Below are 19209 nucleotides of genomic sequence, written 5' to 3' on the forward strand. Positions count from 1 at the left end.
TAGTCGTTTACTGCAAGCATATTATCTCATGTGCTGGCTATAATTCTCTTATCATATGTATACTGGATGCCGTTGCTGTAGGTCCTCTGTGTTGTAAAGAGCATCCATGGCCTCTAATTTTGCGTATTAATTCATTCCACATGTTTTTTTTTTATTGATTTTGTAGCCCTGAACTGTATGTAAGCATCGAGTACTTTTGGAAACCCAATATGAATTAATTCAATTTCAATCAAACAAGGAATTTTCAATTCTAGAATGAAGATTCTAAATTATCAAAGACATGTACAAATTAAAATTGGATAGAATTGGAATGAAAATTCCAATTCCATTTTCAAGTGGAATTTTGATTCCAAAATCAAAATTCCAGACCAATCGAATGCCCCCTTAGAGATGGCTTCCAATCTTGGGAAGCTTGTCGTCTGGAATCTGATAGTCAAAGAGGAAAAGCGTCACATCCAAAATTAATTCTTAGTTAATTGGTCCTTTTGGGACTCAATTCAACAAAAATTAATACATTGGAATCTCATTATGAATCTGAAATAAATTCCAGGCTATGTTTGGGCATAGGTAGATTGAGGGTCGAGGGTTGGGGACACTTTTTTATTTTTACTGGATTAAGGAATTGGTCGTTTGGAGAAAAATGGGTTTCCTTTCTTGTTTGAAAGCATTTACAAGTGTTTCCCATCTTTTAACCGAGTACTAACTAGAAAGTTATGCGATCCTCCCCTTGCATGATTTCTGATCACTTGAATGATCTTTGAAGGCGATGTATTTCTACGGAAGGCCGGTATTTTGCACTTGCAATTTTGCATGCACATCCTCGTGTTAATTATTGTAGCGACCTTTAGAGGCATGTTTTACACGCCTATAAAAAAATTGCCACATAATTACGTTTTGGCATGTATTTGTCAATATAAATCTCCATTGATTTTCATAATTTTCTTTTACAGTGGTGGAAGTTTTTTTCTTTTTTTTAAACACAAATGTTGCAACATTTTGGCATTGATGACCTTTGAGATTGCAATATTGTACTGCACATCACCCGTGATGCAGTGTGAGAGAGGATTTCTCCTCTTGTCCCACAATAACTGATTGAATTGGAAATAACGTGAAAGATTGATTCTGAATCCCAAAAGGAAAAAGGAAAAAAAAAACACCAAGAGAGTCACGTTTTGCTTTCTTCCTTCAACTAAAGAAAGAGAGTAGCCACCCCTTATTATAGCATCTCTAGTGCAAAAAAGACGATCAAAGGTCAAATGAACAGGTTGTAGGACAATCCGTATATCCGACTCACTCTGTCACGGTTGCCCTTTAGTCACACGAATGGACCTTCGCATCTGTTTCTTATCCTGTCCTAAGTCCCGATACATGGGAGTAGGAACGTTCAACAAGTCGAGCTAATTCGGGCTCGACTTGAACTTGTTCAGTTAAGCTCGACTCGAGTTCAACTTGTAAGTTATATGACTTGAGTTCGAGTTTAACTGATAACTCAAGTTTGTAAACGAGTCGAGTTCGAGTTGGATGAATTCAACTCGATTAAACTCGTTTAACACAAATACTTATTTTTGTAATTTCAAAAACTTAAAATGGCTTAAATAAAAACATGAAAATTTTAAGCAAAAAAATATATATTAAGGGACACGAGCTTAAATGAGTCGAGCTCGAGCTCCCTAGGTTAAACGAGTCGAGCTTGAGCTCACTAATAAGCTCGAGTCAAGCTGAAGCCGAGCTATGTAAGTTGAGGCGAGTTCGAGCTGGTCAAGTTCAAGCTCGGCTCGCTTAAGCTGGGCTCTGTTGTTGTACGTCCCTACATGGGAGGGTCATGTTCATAGTCTGAATTGGCACTTCCTTTGGAAATTGGTCCCTGGGCATGCCTGGCAAGTCAAATCTATCGGCCTCTTCCATATCCACTCTATATCCGTCCCTCCCTCTGCCAAGCAGAAAGAAACAAGTTCTTTTTTTGCTTTTCTTTTATTTTCTCTTAATTAGAGAAGGCAGAAAAGAACAAGACGCTTCACATAGAATTTAAGTTCAGCCTTTACCCAATTTTATTTAATTGGCCGATTTCATGCAATCACATTCGAATTCAAAGTCAGATTTTAATCATATATCTTTTAAAGACAATTTTGAATTCAACTAGCGTATGATCTTACTAATCAAGTTACCTAGATATTCATCAAATTGAGGTAAATTCAGTTATGAAACTACAGTTTGAAGCACAACCAGAATAGGGTGGGTTGAAATTTGGCGAAGTTTATTCGATTGGATTTCATGTAATCAAATTGAAATTCGAAGTCAGATTTTAATCATACATATTTTCTATGACGAAATCTGAATGCAACTAGCATGTGATCATACTACTCAAGTTAACTAGATATTAATCAAACTAATGTAAATCCAGTTATGAAACTGCATTTTGAAGCACAACCAGAGTATGCCGGGTTGAAATTAGAGCATGAGAAATATTTAATTTTTCACCATTACCAAATCTGACCCATCATAAGTTTTGCGATTGGAAAGCTTACCGACATCATTTGTGAGCATGTAAAATAAAAAATGAGTCACCTTCTGAGAATCGGGCATGGAAAGAGGCAGCCAACCGACCTTTCTAGAAGCCTGTTCGATTTCTTCCAAGATGCATAAGTGGGATTGGGAACCTATGGCTTAATATAAGTCTCTCTGACTGACCGGATCATCAATCATCACTGGAGGCAGTGACAGAGCCATGCTGTGGCTCGTGTGGGCAATTGCCCACACCAGCCGATAGAATTTGCTTTATTTATACGTAGATACTTCATGATTTTTTTTTTTTTTACATATGAGTGCTCTTTAAAGTTTGAAATTCAAAGTAACATTACTCCTTAGCCAGTAGTTTCTGGCCCCGCCACTAACTAAAGGCATTGTCGTTTCACCTGTGAGGAAGCCCTTCGTATCTTCACTTTCCACCGGGTCCAGGATTTGTGTCCTCCAAAGAAGAAAATGGTCATGATCGAGCTTTAGAAAGACAAGGTTATAAATGTTAATAATGGCAAGCTAGGGGTAAGAAGTGTGGATGTCAACATGTCCTATATGGATTCGATATCGTTATACCCAACTGTTCCAAAAAAAAACAAGGATATGAAAAAAAAATAGTATCCAATTGAGAAATCTGATCGAATTGTGATTTGCAAAATGACATCAGGTCGGATTTAGAATTGGATACATATAAAAATATGAGTAAATTTGGATAAATTTTAGTTGTAAATAAATATCCTATATCCAAAGCTCTTGCATTGTGAAAAGGTTCAAAATTGGGATTTGGATATGAATGTAAAAATTGGACTTGGATCGGATTTGAATTGTGAAATCATATTTCGAGTTGGATTCAGATAAGACTTTTCTTTGTAAATTAGAATATGAACATATGAATATGTTTCCTATATCCCATTCAAATCTGATCTATTGACAGCTACCAGAACACATGCATGGAGGAGAACTAAATAAAGAGTAGGCCTTCAAGCAGATGCCATCTGCGTTCAAGCAATTGTCATCTGTACTAGCCGTTGCCTTCATTTTCTCCTCTTGTAAGGGCTATGAGCCCCCTAAAAAAAAAATAAAAAAAATTTACTTGTTTTATATAAAAATTTTAAAAATTACCTGCCAAAATTCTGAAACTATAATTTGGGCCCCTCATACTTGGTAATGGCCACTGGGTAGCCATATTATTCGAGTAATTTTTCTCAATAACATACAGTCATAAAAGAATGGCCACACATTCAAGTTTTCCCGTGTATTGGTCAATCATAAAGCTCCATCGATTATGGCCACACATTCAAGTTTTCCCGTGTATTGGTCAATCATAAAAGCTCCATCGATTTTGATGCTTCTTTTGGGATGCTCGAGCTAGGCTCGTTTAACACTATAAACTACCATCTAACACTAATGGAGCCGAGTTGAGTTTAAACTTTAAACGAATCAAATTATTACAATTTGAACTCAACTCGTTTAATATTTTGAACATAAATTATTTAAACTTAAGCTTGACTCGTTTATAAGTTTTTACAAACAAGTCTAAGTCAAGCGTGAGTGGTAGACGATCCAAAAAAATCTGACGGAGGGACTCCGCTACGCATGGGAATGATTAAATGTGTGCCACACTTGTCCTTCAGTCACACGAATGGACCTTCTCATTTGTTTCTCGGCCTGCACTAAGCTCCAAGTTGGTATTCTGAATTTTCATTCCCTTAGAAACAAAAAGTCCTGGCAACTCTAAATCTATCTGGCTCTTCCATATCCACTCTACGTCAGTCCCTGCCTCGGCCAAGCTCCAATAAACAAGTTTTTTTTTCTCTTCTTTTTATTTTCTTTTCAAGAATACAAGGTAGAGAAAAGCAAAATGTTTCATATTCAAGTGGAAAGGTTCAGCTTTTACCCAATTTTATTTAATTGGATTTTAGGCAATCACTTTCAATTCAAAGTCAGATTTTAATCATACATAATTTTAAAGACCAAATTTGAATTCAACAAGCATATCCTACATTTATATGCAATCAAGTTAACTTGATATTAATTAAATTCAGTTAAAAAAATGCATAGTAAATCGCAAAAAAAAATCAGATTATATTAAAAATATATAAAAAAAGGGAAAGAAGTGAAATCAATCTAATCTTTTGGTCTTGTCAGGTTGGCCAACCTTAGCAGCCTTTCAGATTTTTTAAATTTAAAAGTTTAAATTTTCAAAAAATCTATTTCAGCCTCTATAAAAAAAATCAAAAATATATTAACCATCTGAACATTGGGTCCCCTAGAACAAAAAATTTTTGATCCGCCCCTCAATCTTGTGCGAGGAAAGAAAAAGCGAGAGACCGGAAGAAGGGGAAAAAAAAAAAAACGAAGTGATAAGTTTCAGCTGCTTACGGCTCTTTCGGCTAAAATAAATAAATAAACAAATAAAAGGACGTGGCATGCACGTAGGGCCAACCGTTGCAGAAGGTTCAGGAACCACAAGTTTAGGCCGTCGGTCGGGGAAACGTACGGATTTCCACGTGGACCAATAGGAAGAAGGATACAGATAGGTGGATCTGACACGATTTCTGCCCGCGGCCACAAACGAGTCTATCGTGGAAGTAGTCGGCCCCTCGATCACGCCTCCAACTCATCGAGGTGCAGAGAAGGAACCACTGCAAGTTGTTGCTCATCGTTGTGGCCGCCGTTCCAGCCTTGCCGCTCTGAAGTTGTTTGCTTTTGGGGTTTCGAGTTTCCAAGGAGGGAGGCATCCTTTTTGGTTCTTGATTGGGGAGTCGGAGCGGATGTCGCAGAAGCTGCCGGAAGGAATTTTCCGGGCCAGTTGAAATCTTTCTTGTCCTTTTTTCTACCGTTCACCGTTCGCTAAAACTGGAAAGATATCCTGAAGTAAATCTCTCGCTCTCTCTCTCTCTCTCTCTCTCTCTCTCTCTCTCATATTATTTGGATTAGGGTTTTGTGGCTTCATTTTTTTTTCCAGATTAGGGGATTTTCTTTACTTTAATTCTTCTTCTTCCATTTCGTCCGAAAATTCTTGTCTTCTGCCTGTCTTGGTTACATCTTCTACCGTATAAGATCTGCAAAAGAGAGAGTACTGTTAGTTTCTTTTTTTGTTCCGGAGCATGTTGATTTCTGCTTCATTCTTTTTACGCGATGTTACTTGATGAATTTTGGTGCTTGATGAGAATGATTAGATATGACCTCACTTGGCGCAGGAGGAGAAGGTCTGTTTCTTACATACTTTGAGAGCTTGAGCTTGAGGACCATGTCGTTATTAGAGTGAAAACCCCGTGAGGAATCAATTAATTTATCACGCCTCCTTTTTGGGTCATGGTCCAATCCAAGGAGTACTCTTGAAATGTTATGTGTTCGTTTAGTATTCCAGTAATAACACGACTTCCCCAGGGTCCTCTTTTGGCTTCTTGTGAAACTTTTTTAGTTTTAAGAAGTCAGGTGATTCTCACATTTTAGATCCAAGATTTAACTTGATATCAATGAAACTGGGTGGCTACTTTTTCTACATAAACTGGCATCCAAATTTTGCGAGGATGAGTGATGAGCTTGACTTCTTGTGAAATGTGTTTCTCCTGCACTGCATGTTTGCTAAAATGAGTATACCCTTAAGGTGATTTGATCATCTTCAGTGCTGGATGGAATCCAATTCACAAGTGGATGATTTTTTACCTGAAAAATGTGAAAGAAGGGAAGGAAAAGAAGGGACATCATTTTGAGGTGAAATTGAGAACAAAGAGAGAAATGATTTATAAAATACATCACTTTTGCTAGCTTTCCGAGCAATTGATTTGAGGTATACGACTTTTATTCGGAGGATCTTTGCAACAGGTATAGATCTTGAGATTGAGAATTGGAAGATTGGACCACATGGTTTGACTTCAAAAACAAGTTCAACAGGAAGTAACTCCATAAGTTGGTCTGTTGGCCGAGCTATCGCTTTGGGTATTAACCATCGAAGATCAGCTGGCCTTTATTCGAACCTAAATTTTACTTTGAATTGGTTTTACCATCACCATCATTGTGACTGTTTGGTGTCTCTTCTTCTTCTTTACTTTTTGATCTTTGAGATGAGAGCTTTAGTTAGGTATATGTGCAACATTGAGAAACAATTCCACTGATAATATCAAATGATGTAAGTCCTCCAAGCCCTTTGTTTCTTTTTCTAATTTGAAGATGTTCGACATATTGAGTCATGAACACGAGTCACAGTTTTAGCATTTGAGGCCCAGGCTGTGTGCATTTGCTCAAAACAAGCTACTGGATTAATGGCAATTCTTCTATTTCATATCATTAACCTGGTGTTTATCAAAAGAAGGGACCAGAATAATCGCAACGTCCAGTCCTTATTCCTTTTCAGTTGACGTCATATTAACTAAACAATTCTGCTGGATGATTTGATCGTGCAATGCTGCTCTTATGTGGCTGCTTGGTCTATGCTTTGCGGAAAATTTAAATGCGATATTTGAAACTTTGCAGGTTATTAGAATGGACTGGTTCTTTATCCAAGAGAATGATGATGAGGCTGTTCCAGGGACTAGAGGAGCCCAGAATGAAGCAAATGGAAATTATAACTCATCACCAGAATGTTGGTCTCAATGGATTTCTGATGAAGGTTCACCAAACAGGGTTAGTTTTGCACCCACAGAAAAGCTAACTGAAGAATTGGTTGGTGGGCAATGTGAAGGGTCGTTATCTTCTGTATACACATGCAATGGCAGGAAACAGTTTAGTGATGAGGTATTGCAGACATCATATGCAAATAATGAAGATTTAACTGCTGGTGCCCATTTTGAACAGCAAGCATCCGAAATGGTTTCTTATCACCAAATGATTAATCTGGATCTTCTGAGTCCCTCATCATCAGAGCTCTTAGTCATGAACTGTGATGAGAAAAAGTCAAGTGCTTTACATGAGCATGGACTTTTGGGTGATAAGAAAGATTACCAATTTCAGTACCTGTATCAGACTGATGACATCTTCCAGTACGATTGAAATTCTTTGGCACTTAAAGTTCTTTAATTTACGGGGTAGGGTTCATGTGGTTCTTGGAATTTTTCAGCAACCCTACCTTAACAATATTTTGATGTGTGCCTTGCTTTAGTTCATTTTCTCTCTGTTTTCCAATCAATTTCTTAACAAATGGTTCAATCCATTTATTCAATATTGTGCTTCTATTTATATGTGCTTCTTTTCTTTATATTCTGGAATGTACAGGCATCTGGTGTCTGGAGGAGATATCCACGAGGATAAGAATCATGTGTCGTTTCCAAACATGTCTCCAATTGTGGAGTCTAGCTCAACGCAGTCTGAAAATTTTCTCAGTGACATGCTTGTTGATTCTTTAAGCCTCATGAATGACTCGTCCAATATTACAGATGTTTTAAACTATTGGAAGTCAAGCACCACCTCTTTAGAAACAGCAAATTCACCAGACATTTGGGAAGAATTCAACATGGAGTTTAGCGACCATCCATCCTGTTCAACACTGGATCTCTCAGACAGTACAGAAAATGCCCCCACCAAAACGGTGAACCTTTTCTTTCCTCTAATTGGACACAATATTTTTTTTTGTAGTTGGTCCACAGTATGGTTAGATATCTAACATGTTTTTGCACATAGACTTTTATGAGAAACAGTCATGGTAATGCAAGTTCCTTTCAGAGGTGCATAACTAGGGCATCAATGCCCACCGATCTGCAGCGATTTGGTGATAATGAAGACACAAAGGCAGACGACGAAGGATCGCTGGAAGCAACTGTGTTGTATGAACTTGAGACCTCGATGGCTCAGGTAAGTGCAATTTAATGTGATTAAGCAGTTTGTTTTATAGCATGTAGAATCACATATTTCTCTTTCATTTTTATTTAAAATAATGTGAAATAATTGCCTTTCTGGTTTGTTATCAGCTGAATGCCAAGACCAGAATCTGCTTTAGAGATGCCCTGTACCGCCTGGCTAGAAATTCATGGCCACAAACTGCAGCCAAAGTTGCTGTCGACGATATATGTATCAACAGTAATGGAGAAAGGTAGATGAAGTAGACATGTTAATATTCGTCAATTGTGTCCTCTCTTTGTACTTCAAAGATGGTGGGAATAGATGCTATCGGAGACTCCCAGTCTGAATCGATTCAGGTTCTAGAGCAACCAAACCAGGAGTTTAATTGACACGCAAAGTCGTCAATTTATTCATCTTTTCTAGTAGCTTTTTACCACTACTGCATTTTAAAAGTTCCTTTGAATAGGCTAGGATAAACTTTTTCATATTGTAAGTATTTTCAGCCTTTTATTTTTCTGAACCATTATTAGCTTAAGTTATAACTGATATATATATATATATATATATATATATATATATATATATATATAGAAATTGCTAGGAGAAACAATCACATCCCTTGAACTTTTCTAGATTGGCAGTTGAAAAAAAAAAAACAAGGAAAAAAATGTGATGAACCATTTTCATCATCTAGTATTAGTTCACGCCTATGTCACACGGATACGGGTACAGGTATCCTATGGGTACGGGTATACGGATACGGCAATTTTCAAAATTTTAGGATACGCGGATACGGTGAATTTTATATTCTAAAAAAATAAAAAGGATAATAAAATTTAAAAAAAAAAACATTAAATTAAATGCTTCACTCTTGCAATCTCATAAGTCATAAGAAAGAAAGTCTCAGATTCTCAAACAAAACATTGTTCATGACCAATCTTATAAGTCATAAGAAAGAAAGTCTCAAACAAAACAAAGAATGTCGGGTTAGTAAAGTGGTTTGGATCGGGTCTGACCCAAACCCGATCCAAAACGTATCCTGCTGTGTCCAAGTGTCGATATCCAGGTGTCGGAGTGTCGACACCGGTACGTGGCCCATTTTGCCGTGTCCGTGTGACATAGGTTCACGCCTTTTTCTCTTTGTTTTTCTCTCAACTATCAATCTGAAAAACATCAAGGCCTGATATTATTCCTTAATATTTTTATTTTTTATGTTTCAACTTTTTAACAACTAAATTTTTACCAACATTTTTGAGCAAATTAGTAGAAAACTCATAATTTCATCTTTTTTCTATTATGTTTTGTATGTTTTAATTTTTTTTGGGTTCTAAGATTTTTCCTTAGAAAAAAAATTTCTGGGTGATACCCAAGAAAAACCTCACTGTTGGACACCTGAGGACTATGTTTATCACTTGCTATTTCTTCATTTTTCCTTTATGCTCCTTTGTTCACCAATGAATTCTTCTTCTGGGTTCATTTTTGTCCCCAGCCTGAAAATTATGCTTTGTAACTCACACTCGTTGGCCATATGAGACCATGGTTATATTTTAGTTATTGACTTAAAGCAGATGTTTTGAGAGAACGTGAGTTTATCCAAGCACCTGTCGTGGTTTTGCATTGTTTCATTGTTTTATTTTTCATTTATATTCCTGCTGCCTCATCCAGAGAATTGGAGACGAATGTCATAGACAGAGCCATTGCAAAGCTGTTGTTCAACAATGTGGGTCATGATACTGCTCAGTTTTCATTTCCATCAAGTCATGGCAAGAAAAGTGTCCCCAAAACTGCGAGGTTCCATCAGAAGAGGAGACTTGCTACCCATCCATCAGTGGCAGAGCATGAAGATTCACAGGAGGAATTGTCCGTGACCACTATCAATAGTTTTTGAAGTTAACATCCACAGGTTTGAGGAAAAATAAAAGCAGTGACCAGGTTTTGTAGTAATCAGGTTTTACAGCCAGGGTGAAGAAGATAGGTTCCAGATTCTTGAAGCTGGTCTTAGTCATGCTTCATGATCTGTCTTGTACTGTATAATGTAGGTCAAATAATGCTAAATGACCAGGTGTTGATTCAAGGGTTGACACATTAGTCTAGATCTTTATGCATATGTATTTTGTCATTAAACCACAGTTTTGCTCATTTTGTTCACAGGACATAAAATAAGTACCATGTAAATACGAACCCCTCTTAAGAATTCTTGCAGTGGGTATGATAATATAGTGTTGAGATTTTGACTTTCCTTTATAACGGTTTCTCTTTCTCTCTCTCTCTCTCTCTCTCTCTCTCTTTGTGTGTGCATGTGTGTGCGCGCACACACGTGTGATGTGTATCATGACATTTGCACAGAGTCCTCTTTCTCATTTCTAACTAAAATAATGTCGGATTATGGAGAAGCAGGACATGCATTGGTAGGTTTTATTTTGAATTGGTTCACTCTTACTCATATGATATAGAGGAAAACAAGACAGAAGCTCTGCAGCACTAATTAGTGCAGTTCCAGTCAAAATCTTCATTCTTCTTTGAAGTACCCAGATACATCGCTAGAAAAGCAAATGAATTTGCTACTGGAAAGTAAGCACTTACAATTGTCAAATTGCCACTAAACAGGACAGATTTACAACTTCACAAAGGTTCCCTGCATACCTGATGGTTTATCGAGCTCATCCGCACCTGGTTCCCTAATTTTCTCGTCAGGAACTTTACAGACAAGGATCTGCCAACGCTTGGTGTCCTTTGGTTCACCAGTTAAGCAAATGTCATGCTCATCTTCCTTGAAATATTCTCAATAGGCTGCTTAGGAATAGGCAAAGTTGATCAAAGATGTTTCCCACTACGCTGGAAGCTCTTTGCAGAAAAGGAACTGCCAGAATAACAAAATTGAGTCTACTACGAACATCGGCAGCTTTTTCAAAGCAGAGAAATTAGAAAGGGGACAAGTAGGCGTTGGAGCAGCCGTGGCATTTTTCTTACTTTCTCATCAAGTGAAAACTTAAATCATACGTGGAACTAATACCAGGTAGGAAGATCCACTAATAAGAGTTTTTCTTAGTTCTATTCTGACTGAACTCTCTGTGCCTAAACCCATATACACCATCTAGCCCATCCCCCAGCTTGACCACTGAGAAATTATTAAGGCGAGGTAGCATATGGTAAGTGTGCAAACTAGTAGAAGTGACTAACAATAGGTAATGAGAACTGAAAACCACATTTTTCCACAATCTCATGTTCTGGGGTAAAAAATTGTAACAGGTAAGAGCTAGCCTGACCTAGTAGACAGTGGTAAGAAGATCCTGAGGTTCCTTTTATGCGAAGCAATAGAAGTTACCTGTTGAAGAGAGATCCATTTGTTAATTATTGTGGGAATGGCTAGGGATGTCAATAAGTCCATTAGATTTGATATCCAACCAATTAACCATTTGAAAAAAATCAAATATGAAAAAAAAATTCCAATTAAGAAATCGGATCTAATTTAGATTTAAGACATAACATCGGGTACAGACTTTAATTTGGATTCAAATAAATATGTAATTGGATTCAGATTCAGATCAGACAATTTTAGATATCCTATATCCCATGTCCCCACAATTTGAAAATTGTGTCTTGACATATTGTAGTGCAGTTTGGATTCAGGTTAAAAATCGGATTTGAATTTGGATGTAAATCTAAAAATTGGACTATGATGGGATTCGGACTGTGAATTCAGATTCAAATTCAAATATATTGTACATTTTACTTCATTTGTGCTCAAATCAGATGTGAATCTAGATATATGAACATCCAAAAAGGAGATATAAAAAATAGTACGTCTGTTTCCAACAATATAGTTGGACATTGTCAAGTTTGGAAGGAAAGACAAAATATCAATTATAATTCTCGTTTGAAATTATAAATAATAAATATAAGACATGTACTTCTTCACAAACATATAGTACAATTAGTGCTAAATTATTTATAGTAGCATGTTTCACCATGAAATGAAAGAGAAAAAACATATTACGCAAAGGCCTGGAGAATTTGAAGGTTCTATATGGTTATACTTCAAGCATTTCTGGATGTGTGCATTTGAAGGCATGCAAAACCTTAGGGTTAAAGAGTCATGATTGTCATATGTTGATTCAACAATTTCTTTTATTAGCCTTATGAAGGTCTTTACGAAAAAAAGTCATAATTATCAAGGTATTTGCTCAAACTCAAACCTTATGTACGTAACAAAAGTCGGCTAGAAAGATCAAATTGCAGAAGAATGTTTGGCCAAAGAAAGTCTAACATTTTGTTCTAGGTATTCATGTGATGTAGAAATGTTCGCACGCCTCCCACAAATGGGGAACTGCATGACGCAGCAACTTGAAATTTTGGTTTTAAAAAATTGCAAAAGAAAGGGATCCATACGTGGATACGAGGTCCGACCGTGGTTGCCTCCTTCAACAAGAGAGTTAGGCCAAGGACTAAGCATTTGTGAAAAGTGTATAAGTCATTCGGTTGATATATCCTATATGCTGGTGCATAAAGGTTTGAAATTTGATTTTGAAGTTCATTTTGAACTTGATTTTGAACAAGAAAACTTTTAAGCTTGTTTTGGGTAAATTGAAATGAATTTTGGGCAAGTTCTTTGGAAATTTAACTTGTTTTGGCAACTTATTTTGAAATTCAATTTATTTTAGAAATTTAGTTGAATTCCAGCAAAATTGAAAATTGAAAATTGGATGTCACTTAAAATTGATTTGAATTAGGACTATTGATTAGAAAATTTGATAAATTTGAGAATTTTGATTGACAAACTGGATTTGACATTTTGATTAGCAATTAATTTGAGCTTTAGTTTATTTCTACTAACTTGAAATCAATTTGTGATCATGGATCAAAATTTTGAACTTGGTAAATTTGAAAATAGCTAGTTTAGCTTGGAAAAATGGATTGATTGATCAAATTTGAAAATCTCTTTTGACAAAATTGATGAATTGGGATCAAAATATAAGAATTTTGGATTGAAATTAAGCCAAGTTCTTCTCTATAGAAGATTATAAAATTTTTCCAAATTAATAAGCTAAACTTATTTTTGGCAAAATAGAAATTCCAAGATTTTGTAAGAAAATTTGTTCCAAATATATTTGTTGGCAAAAAAATTGATATGGTTCTTATCTTTTCTTTTCAAAAATAAGTGAGAATCCAAATTCTTTGTTGCGATATGACTTGATCACATTTTGCAACTTAGAATTGGTTCAATTACTTTTTAAAGATAGTATACTTGTGTTTAATTAGATAAGTGATTGGATACATGAAAGGAGAAAATAAACTACATGTGTGCATACATTCTTCACTCAAGCTTGCCTTCCATGCATCTACATGTGTATTGGTTCTTCATTCCATCGCACATACATTCATGAACTGAGGAACAAATTTTATATGAAATTGGCTATGTAAGACAACTTCAAGGCCACTGCTTGATATTGAATCAAGCATAATCACTAGAGTACAGTCCGTAAGCTTGAGATATTTATTAAAATAGATAAAACTCTTGAAAATGATAGTAAATGTGAAAAGTGCATGAAAATCCCAATTTTAGAGTGAGAAATTATGGAAGTCATTCACTTTGGTATATTTAAATGATTACAAATCAGTTCATGTACTACTTTCTATGGTCACAAATTAAGAAACATCTACTTTGGAGATCTTTCTTCAAAGTAGAATGTAAAAATATTTAAAATTTAACTCAATCTTGATATATTAAGTTTGAAATTGGTGGAGAAAGTATATATATATATATATATTCCATGCTGAAAATATGTATGAAAATTCCAATCAGTTTTTAGAGCAATGTTCACTTCGAAACTGGTTTTAAAATTTTCAAAACTATGCAAACACGCATATGTTTTAAGTAAATTTGACAAGATTGTTCTTGTCAAATTTGGGCATTATAATTACAGCTTTTGGCTGAAATTTGGTGGTGTCTTAAGGTGACAACCAGAGCAATTGCAAATTTAAAAATGTAAAATTACAAGATTATGAAATCAGGGACTACTTGGGTTTTCAGATTACGTTATCACCTCATGCACCCTCCTTTTGGAAGGGAGTGGAGGAGAAACATGTAGATCGCCTTCAGTGTTGGCAGGAAAAGGTGCTTTTTTTTCTAGGTCTTATTACTCTTGCTAAGCATTGTCTTGCGTCTGTCCCCCTCTATGCTCTAGCGGTCTTTTGACCACCTGTGGCTGTTTTGAGTAGGTTTGATAAGATCATTTGTAGGTTTATCTGGGATGGTGATCAACCTTCGGATTGCCTTGCACGTTGGGAAGTGGTTGTCCTTCATCTTCTTCTTGGGGGTGCTGGGGTTACCAACCTTAGTCGAGCATGTGAGTCCTTTCTATGTTCCTAGTGGTGACGTCTGGCAACTGAACATTCTCCCCATTACCCTGTTCATTTCTTCTAAGTTTGACATGTCTTCCCCTAGTCTTTGGAATAATTTCATCTCACACCTCTCCCTCCCACTTTTGGTGCGACTTGCTTTTCTACCCTTCCTCTTTTCCTCCGCTTGTTGACCTCCCATCGTTCGCACCCCCATCTTAGCTTTTTTCATCTTCTCATGGTTTCACTTTTTCTTCTTGCTATCTGGCTTCTTTTGGTTCTTTTGTTGTGTCACTTCCACCCCAGTCCCTTTGGTTTTCTGGTTCTTTTCCTCGTGCCATCGCTTTTGTTTGGCTACTTCTTGTTGGCCTCATCAATACTTTTGACCACTTACAGCGCCTTGATATTATTTTCCAATGCTTCATCTGTCTCACCGCGGCTGAGTCTCAGGTTCACCTTGTTACTTCTTTCCCTTTCTTTTTTAGTATTCTTGTCTCTGCATGGCCTTCCCTTGTTAGCAGCCTTCCAAGCCCACTCTCCATTCGTCTTCTTTTCTTCTTTTGTTCTTCCTCCTACCTGGTTGTTTTTTGGAATCTTGTCTAGAGGTTGTGGCTCATTTCCTCTTGGTGGCGCATTTGAGAGGAGCGCAACAACAGGGTCTTCAGGGTCACTTTCTCATCATCGGATTCTGTGGCTCTTCTCGTGCAGGGGGGCGTCAATTTTGCTATTCGGATACGGCGCCGTCCTCCGTCTATGGCTAGGTGACTATGCCATTTTGTCTATCCACTCTCTTCCCACCCCTCTTATGTTGTTTTACTGTGCAGTTGTCTTGTATATTTGGTCATTTTATTCTGCTTTTGTGGTTTGTTCTTGTAACAAGGGGACTTGTCCTCAAATTTTGTTATGTATTCCCATTTTATTGGCACAGTGCAGTCATTATATATATATATATAGAGAGAGAGATAAAGAGAGAGAAAAAAAATATCTGTCTTTATGCCATCTATTTGGCATAAGGAGTACAACAATAGTGGAACATCCAATCCTTTCGGCCAGACACTCCTAGTTGCTCAAAAGAGGACGCCATGGTGTCCCCCGATTTTCCTGTGGATGGCCTGATGGGGGCGTCAATGGCAGCCAATGAGCCAGTGCCCCAGCGGACCGTCCCAATAGAATCGAGAGAGGCAATGGCCTCCCAAAAAAAAAATTCCCCTTGGGAAAAATTTTTTAGGAGGGAAGGGTGGCCGTCACCATCATTTAGGCACCCTTCAGGTGAGCAAAAGGGGTTGAAAAAAAAACGAGCCTGATCATGCACAGTCAGACACTCCCCCAGTGGTTCACTAGTGGCCACCACACTGCAGCCCTTCAGTGACAGGTAGGGGACAAGGGTTGCTAAAATGGGGAGGTGTCGATGGTGGGATATCGATGGTGGGCCACTACACCACAGCCCTTCCATGAGTGGAAGGGAGCGCTCGTCTCAAACCACCTCCAGAACAACAAAAAAAAAATGGAAAAATGGAAAAAGAAAAAACAAAGTCATCTTGCATGATTGGACGCTGGGAAGTTGTCGTACCCTTACACCAAATGGCTGGTGTAACCGGATATATATATATATATATATATATATATATATATATATATATATATATATATAGAGAGAGAGAGAGAGAGAGAGAGTGTTTATATATATTTATTTATTTCTCTATTCTGTTGTATCATGTGAGTATAGCATATTTTAATTAATTAATTTTGCTGTAATCCTTCATTGCTCTAACTTTAATAGTTTGTTGTGCAATGAAGTGAAAGAAATGAACTAAATCCGGCAATGTACAAGACTTCTCATATTATGGGCATGAACAGTTTTGCCTAACTTTTAGCAAAAATTGTAATCTTATTAATTAAAATGTTCTTATTTATCATTATTGACTTGTTTATTATAAATGTTAAACATTGTCCGTTTTATGCAAGTTAGAGGGGGCAAATTTGAGCCTTCCAATGCTAAGGCTTTTTCTTTGACGTGGAAAAATAGATGAAGACTATCATAACCAAGTAATGAATGAAGCAATTGTGTAAGTCCACATGTTATTAAAACGTTATAAAGATTAGTAGGCTCGTCTCAATAAAGCAATATCCCAACTACCTACAGGATTTGAAATGACCCATCTCGAATGAAATGACCCATCTCGAAGTGATGTTTTGCCATGGGCCATGGGCCGAGAAAAATTTGGATGCGTGCATACTTATGAAATGAAGTAAAACCATCATAATTTTTTTGATGCAGGTTCCAGTTGAAGTGAACTAATGGAAAAAAATGTGACATTGCATGAAGAGTTAGATTATCTATGCAATATGGTGCATGAAGTAGAAAGAAACTGCCTACCTTAGCCTAGTGGTCGAGGCTTGCTGGGAAAGCACTGAAGGAGCACAGCAAGGGCCTTGACCAAGGCAAGGCTGGGCGAAAGCCAGCGGCCGAGCAAGAGGAGCTTAGGCCAAAGAAGCTCGCGGCCATACTAAGAAGGAAAACCCACACCCAGTTGCCAACGCCAAGGGAAGTTTCGCAGAGCAAGGCCGAACTAAGGAGGAAAAGGCTGCCATAGGGAGCGCGGCCAATGAAGGGCGCCAACAAAAGAAGAGACACCAGCCCAACTCAGGAAGAAGAAGATTGTCAGGCCAAGAAAGGCCGATTGGGAGAGGTTAACAACAGACAACACGTCTCTGCTGCTATCTGTGAGATTATGATCATGTCTACAACTTGGGACGGGACCAACTCAAGCAGCTCGGAGAAGCAAGACCAAGGTGACCTCAGCAGTACTGACCAAGCAGAGACGGCCAGAGGCACGACACAAAGCATGGAAGTTAACATCAGTCCAGAATGGTCAGGGCCGACTAAATGCAGCGCCAAAGGTTGGAGCACGAACAGTTTGAAGACCGGACCCGGTTGAGCCAGTGGAACCCAAACCCAGGTCGAGTCCAAACCTAGTCCGTCGTGGTAGTTAGGATCGAGTCTAGATAGGTTAGAATAGGATCTGAGATCTTTGTCATACCGTCTCAGTTTTGCTTTATATTGCGTTAGTGAGTCGAGTCTTAATTCTATCAGCGTCTCGGTTCATTAGTAGAACCGGTTTGTGTTAGTATTTAAATCATCTTGTAAGCCATTTTCAGCATTATTGAAGTTGAATAGAATTTGGTTGAAGGCTGCTGCCTCTCTCTCTTCCCCGCCTGAGAGGCATGTATCTCCCCCGCCCGGGGAGGTGGTGTATTTTCCCCCCGAAAGGTGGTGCATCTTCCCCAATGTGAGGTGGTGAATCAACATTGCTTCCAGCCCATGGTTCTGGCCGGAGTGAAGAAAAGGAAGACCCGAATGTGGAGGTGGCCGGAAGCCTCCATTGACGTCGTTGTCCTATGCTATTTTTCCGGTGCATAGCAAGCTCTTCTCGATGCAACCTCCCTTGAACACGAAGGGTGGTTAGAGGCCGGTGGAGACTATGGGAAGGCTTGGAGAAAAGTGGGTCGTGGTTATGCCCAACTAGTAGCCAAGCGTCGACAAATCCGGCAGCAAAAAGTAAGGCTGGTACCATATTCTCTTTGCGGTTCCATTCCTCTTCCAGCCGTAGAAAGGCCAAATGAAAGTCTACCATAGTAGGATGTTTATCTCCCCAAACACATTAGGAGGATGACAGTCGGAAAGGTCGGCCGGAGTTGGGCTGTAGACCAAGTGGAAGTCTCCCCTAGTAGGTTGTTCTCTCCCCAGGCACATCAGGAGGAAAACGGTCGGAAAGGTAGGCCGGAGCAAGGTCTAGGCGAGCCAGTTAAGTTCGGCCCGAGGAGGCGGCTTTCCCCCTGTAGAATCCAAGGAGATTGTTGATGGAACGGTCGAGCTAAGCCCTGGCTCCGTTCCTTAGATGAGAAAAGCCAAGAGGTTTGGGTGGTTCCTACCGGTAGATGGCCGGCAGAAACTATCTAGAGTGATCGGTGGATTGAAGTGGGAACAGCGACGGTGCCAGTTCGGTGGAATCTCCATCAAAGCTAGGTGTTGTGCTAAGGAGACAGCCGAGACAAGCTCGGCCAAGATCGCCCGAAAGCAAGTTGAATGACGGGCCAAGTTGCAGCCAAGTCTGACCAAGGACGGCTGTGTTGTGAGCGTGACCGGAATTGCGCTATCGGTGGCCGGTAATTCCTGCCGCTGCACTCTTTATGGTGACACTTGGGGATCCTCTGCCAATTCTCGAAACTGCCCTCAACATTAACTCCATCATCAAGAGGGAACCAAGGTTGAGAAGAGGCAAAAGAGTCATTTGGAGTGGGCGTTTAAGCCAACTCGCATGGATCGGAGAGCAATAACTCTCACGTGACCCTTGGAGTCCCGAGGCATTTAAGGATCAAGCCTTTAATCCTCGCCGTCCCTTCCTCCACGTGCCAGCATCCTAGGGCCCAAGCCCTTTGTGACTCCTAGGCGCATTCAAGAGGAGTCAACCCCCTCATCTCGTCCTCCACCCGCATTTAAGGTAAGTGCGTTTACTTCCCTTGCTAGCCTTCCCCTTCCCTCGAAGTCATCTCCCTTCATCTTCGTAATCCCTT

The 19209-nt window shown here is 38.6% G+C and overlaps 1 protein-coding gene across 3 annotated transcripts; it reads left to right on the forward strand.

The window, feature by feature from the left end:
* The first annotated feature begins 5086 nt into the window (after positions 1-5086).
* Positions 5087-10538, forward strand: LOC116262857 (protein LNK1-like). Of its 3 annotated transcripts, none has more exons than XM_031642381.2 (6): positions 5087-5391; positions 6994-7499; positions 7732-8044; positions 8137-8307; positions 8424-8545; positions 9961-10538. In XM_031642381.2, exons 2-6 carry the CDS (start codon positions 7003-7005, stop codon positions 10181-10183), a joined length of 1326 nt encoding a protein of 441 aa, XP_031498241.1. In that variant the 5' UTR covers positions 5087-5391; positions 6994-7002; the 3' UTR covers positions 10184-10538. The 3 variants fall into 3 exon arrangements, with proteins under 3 accessions (XP_031498241.1, XP_031498242.1, XP_031498243.1); XM_031642382.2 differs by having other exon boundaries at positions 8179-8307; XM_031642383.2 differs by lacking the exon at positions 5087-5391 and having other exon boundaries at positions 7086-7254.
* Positions 10539-19209: the final 8671 nt, after the last annotated feature.

This window comes from Nymphaea colorata, chromosome 10, assembly GCF_008831285.2.
Source record: "Nymphaea colorata isolate Beijing-Zhang1983 chromosome 10, ASM883128v2, whole genome shotgun sequence".
NCBI lineage: Eukaryota > Viridiplantae > Streptophyta > Magnoliopsida > Nymphaeales > Nymphaeaceae > Nymphaea > Nymphaea colorata.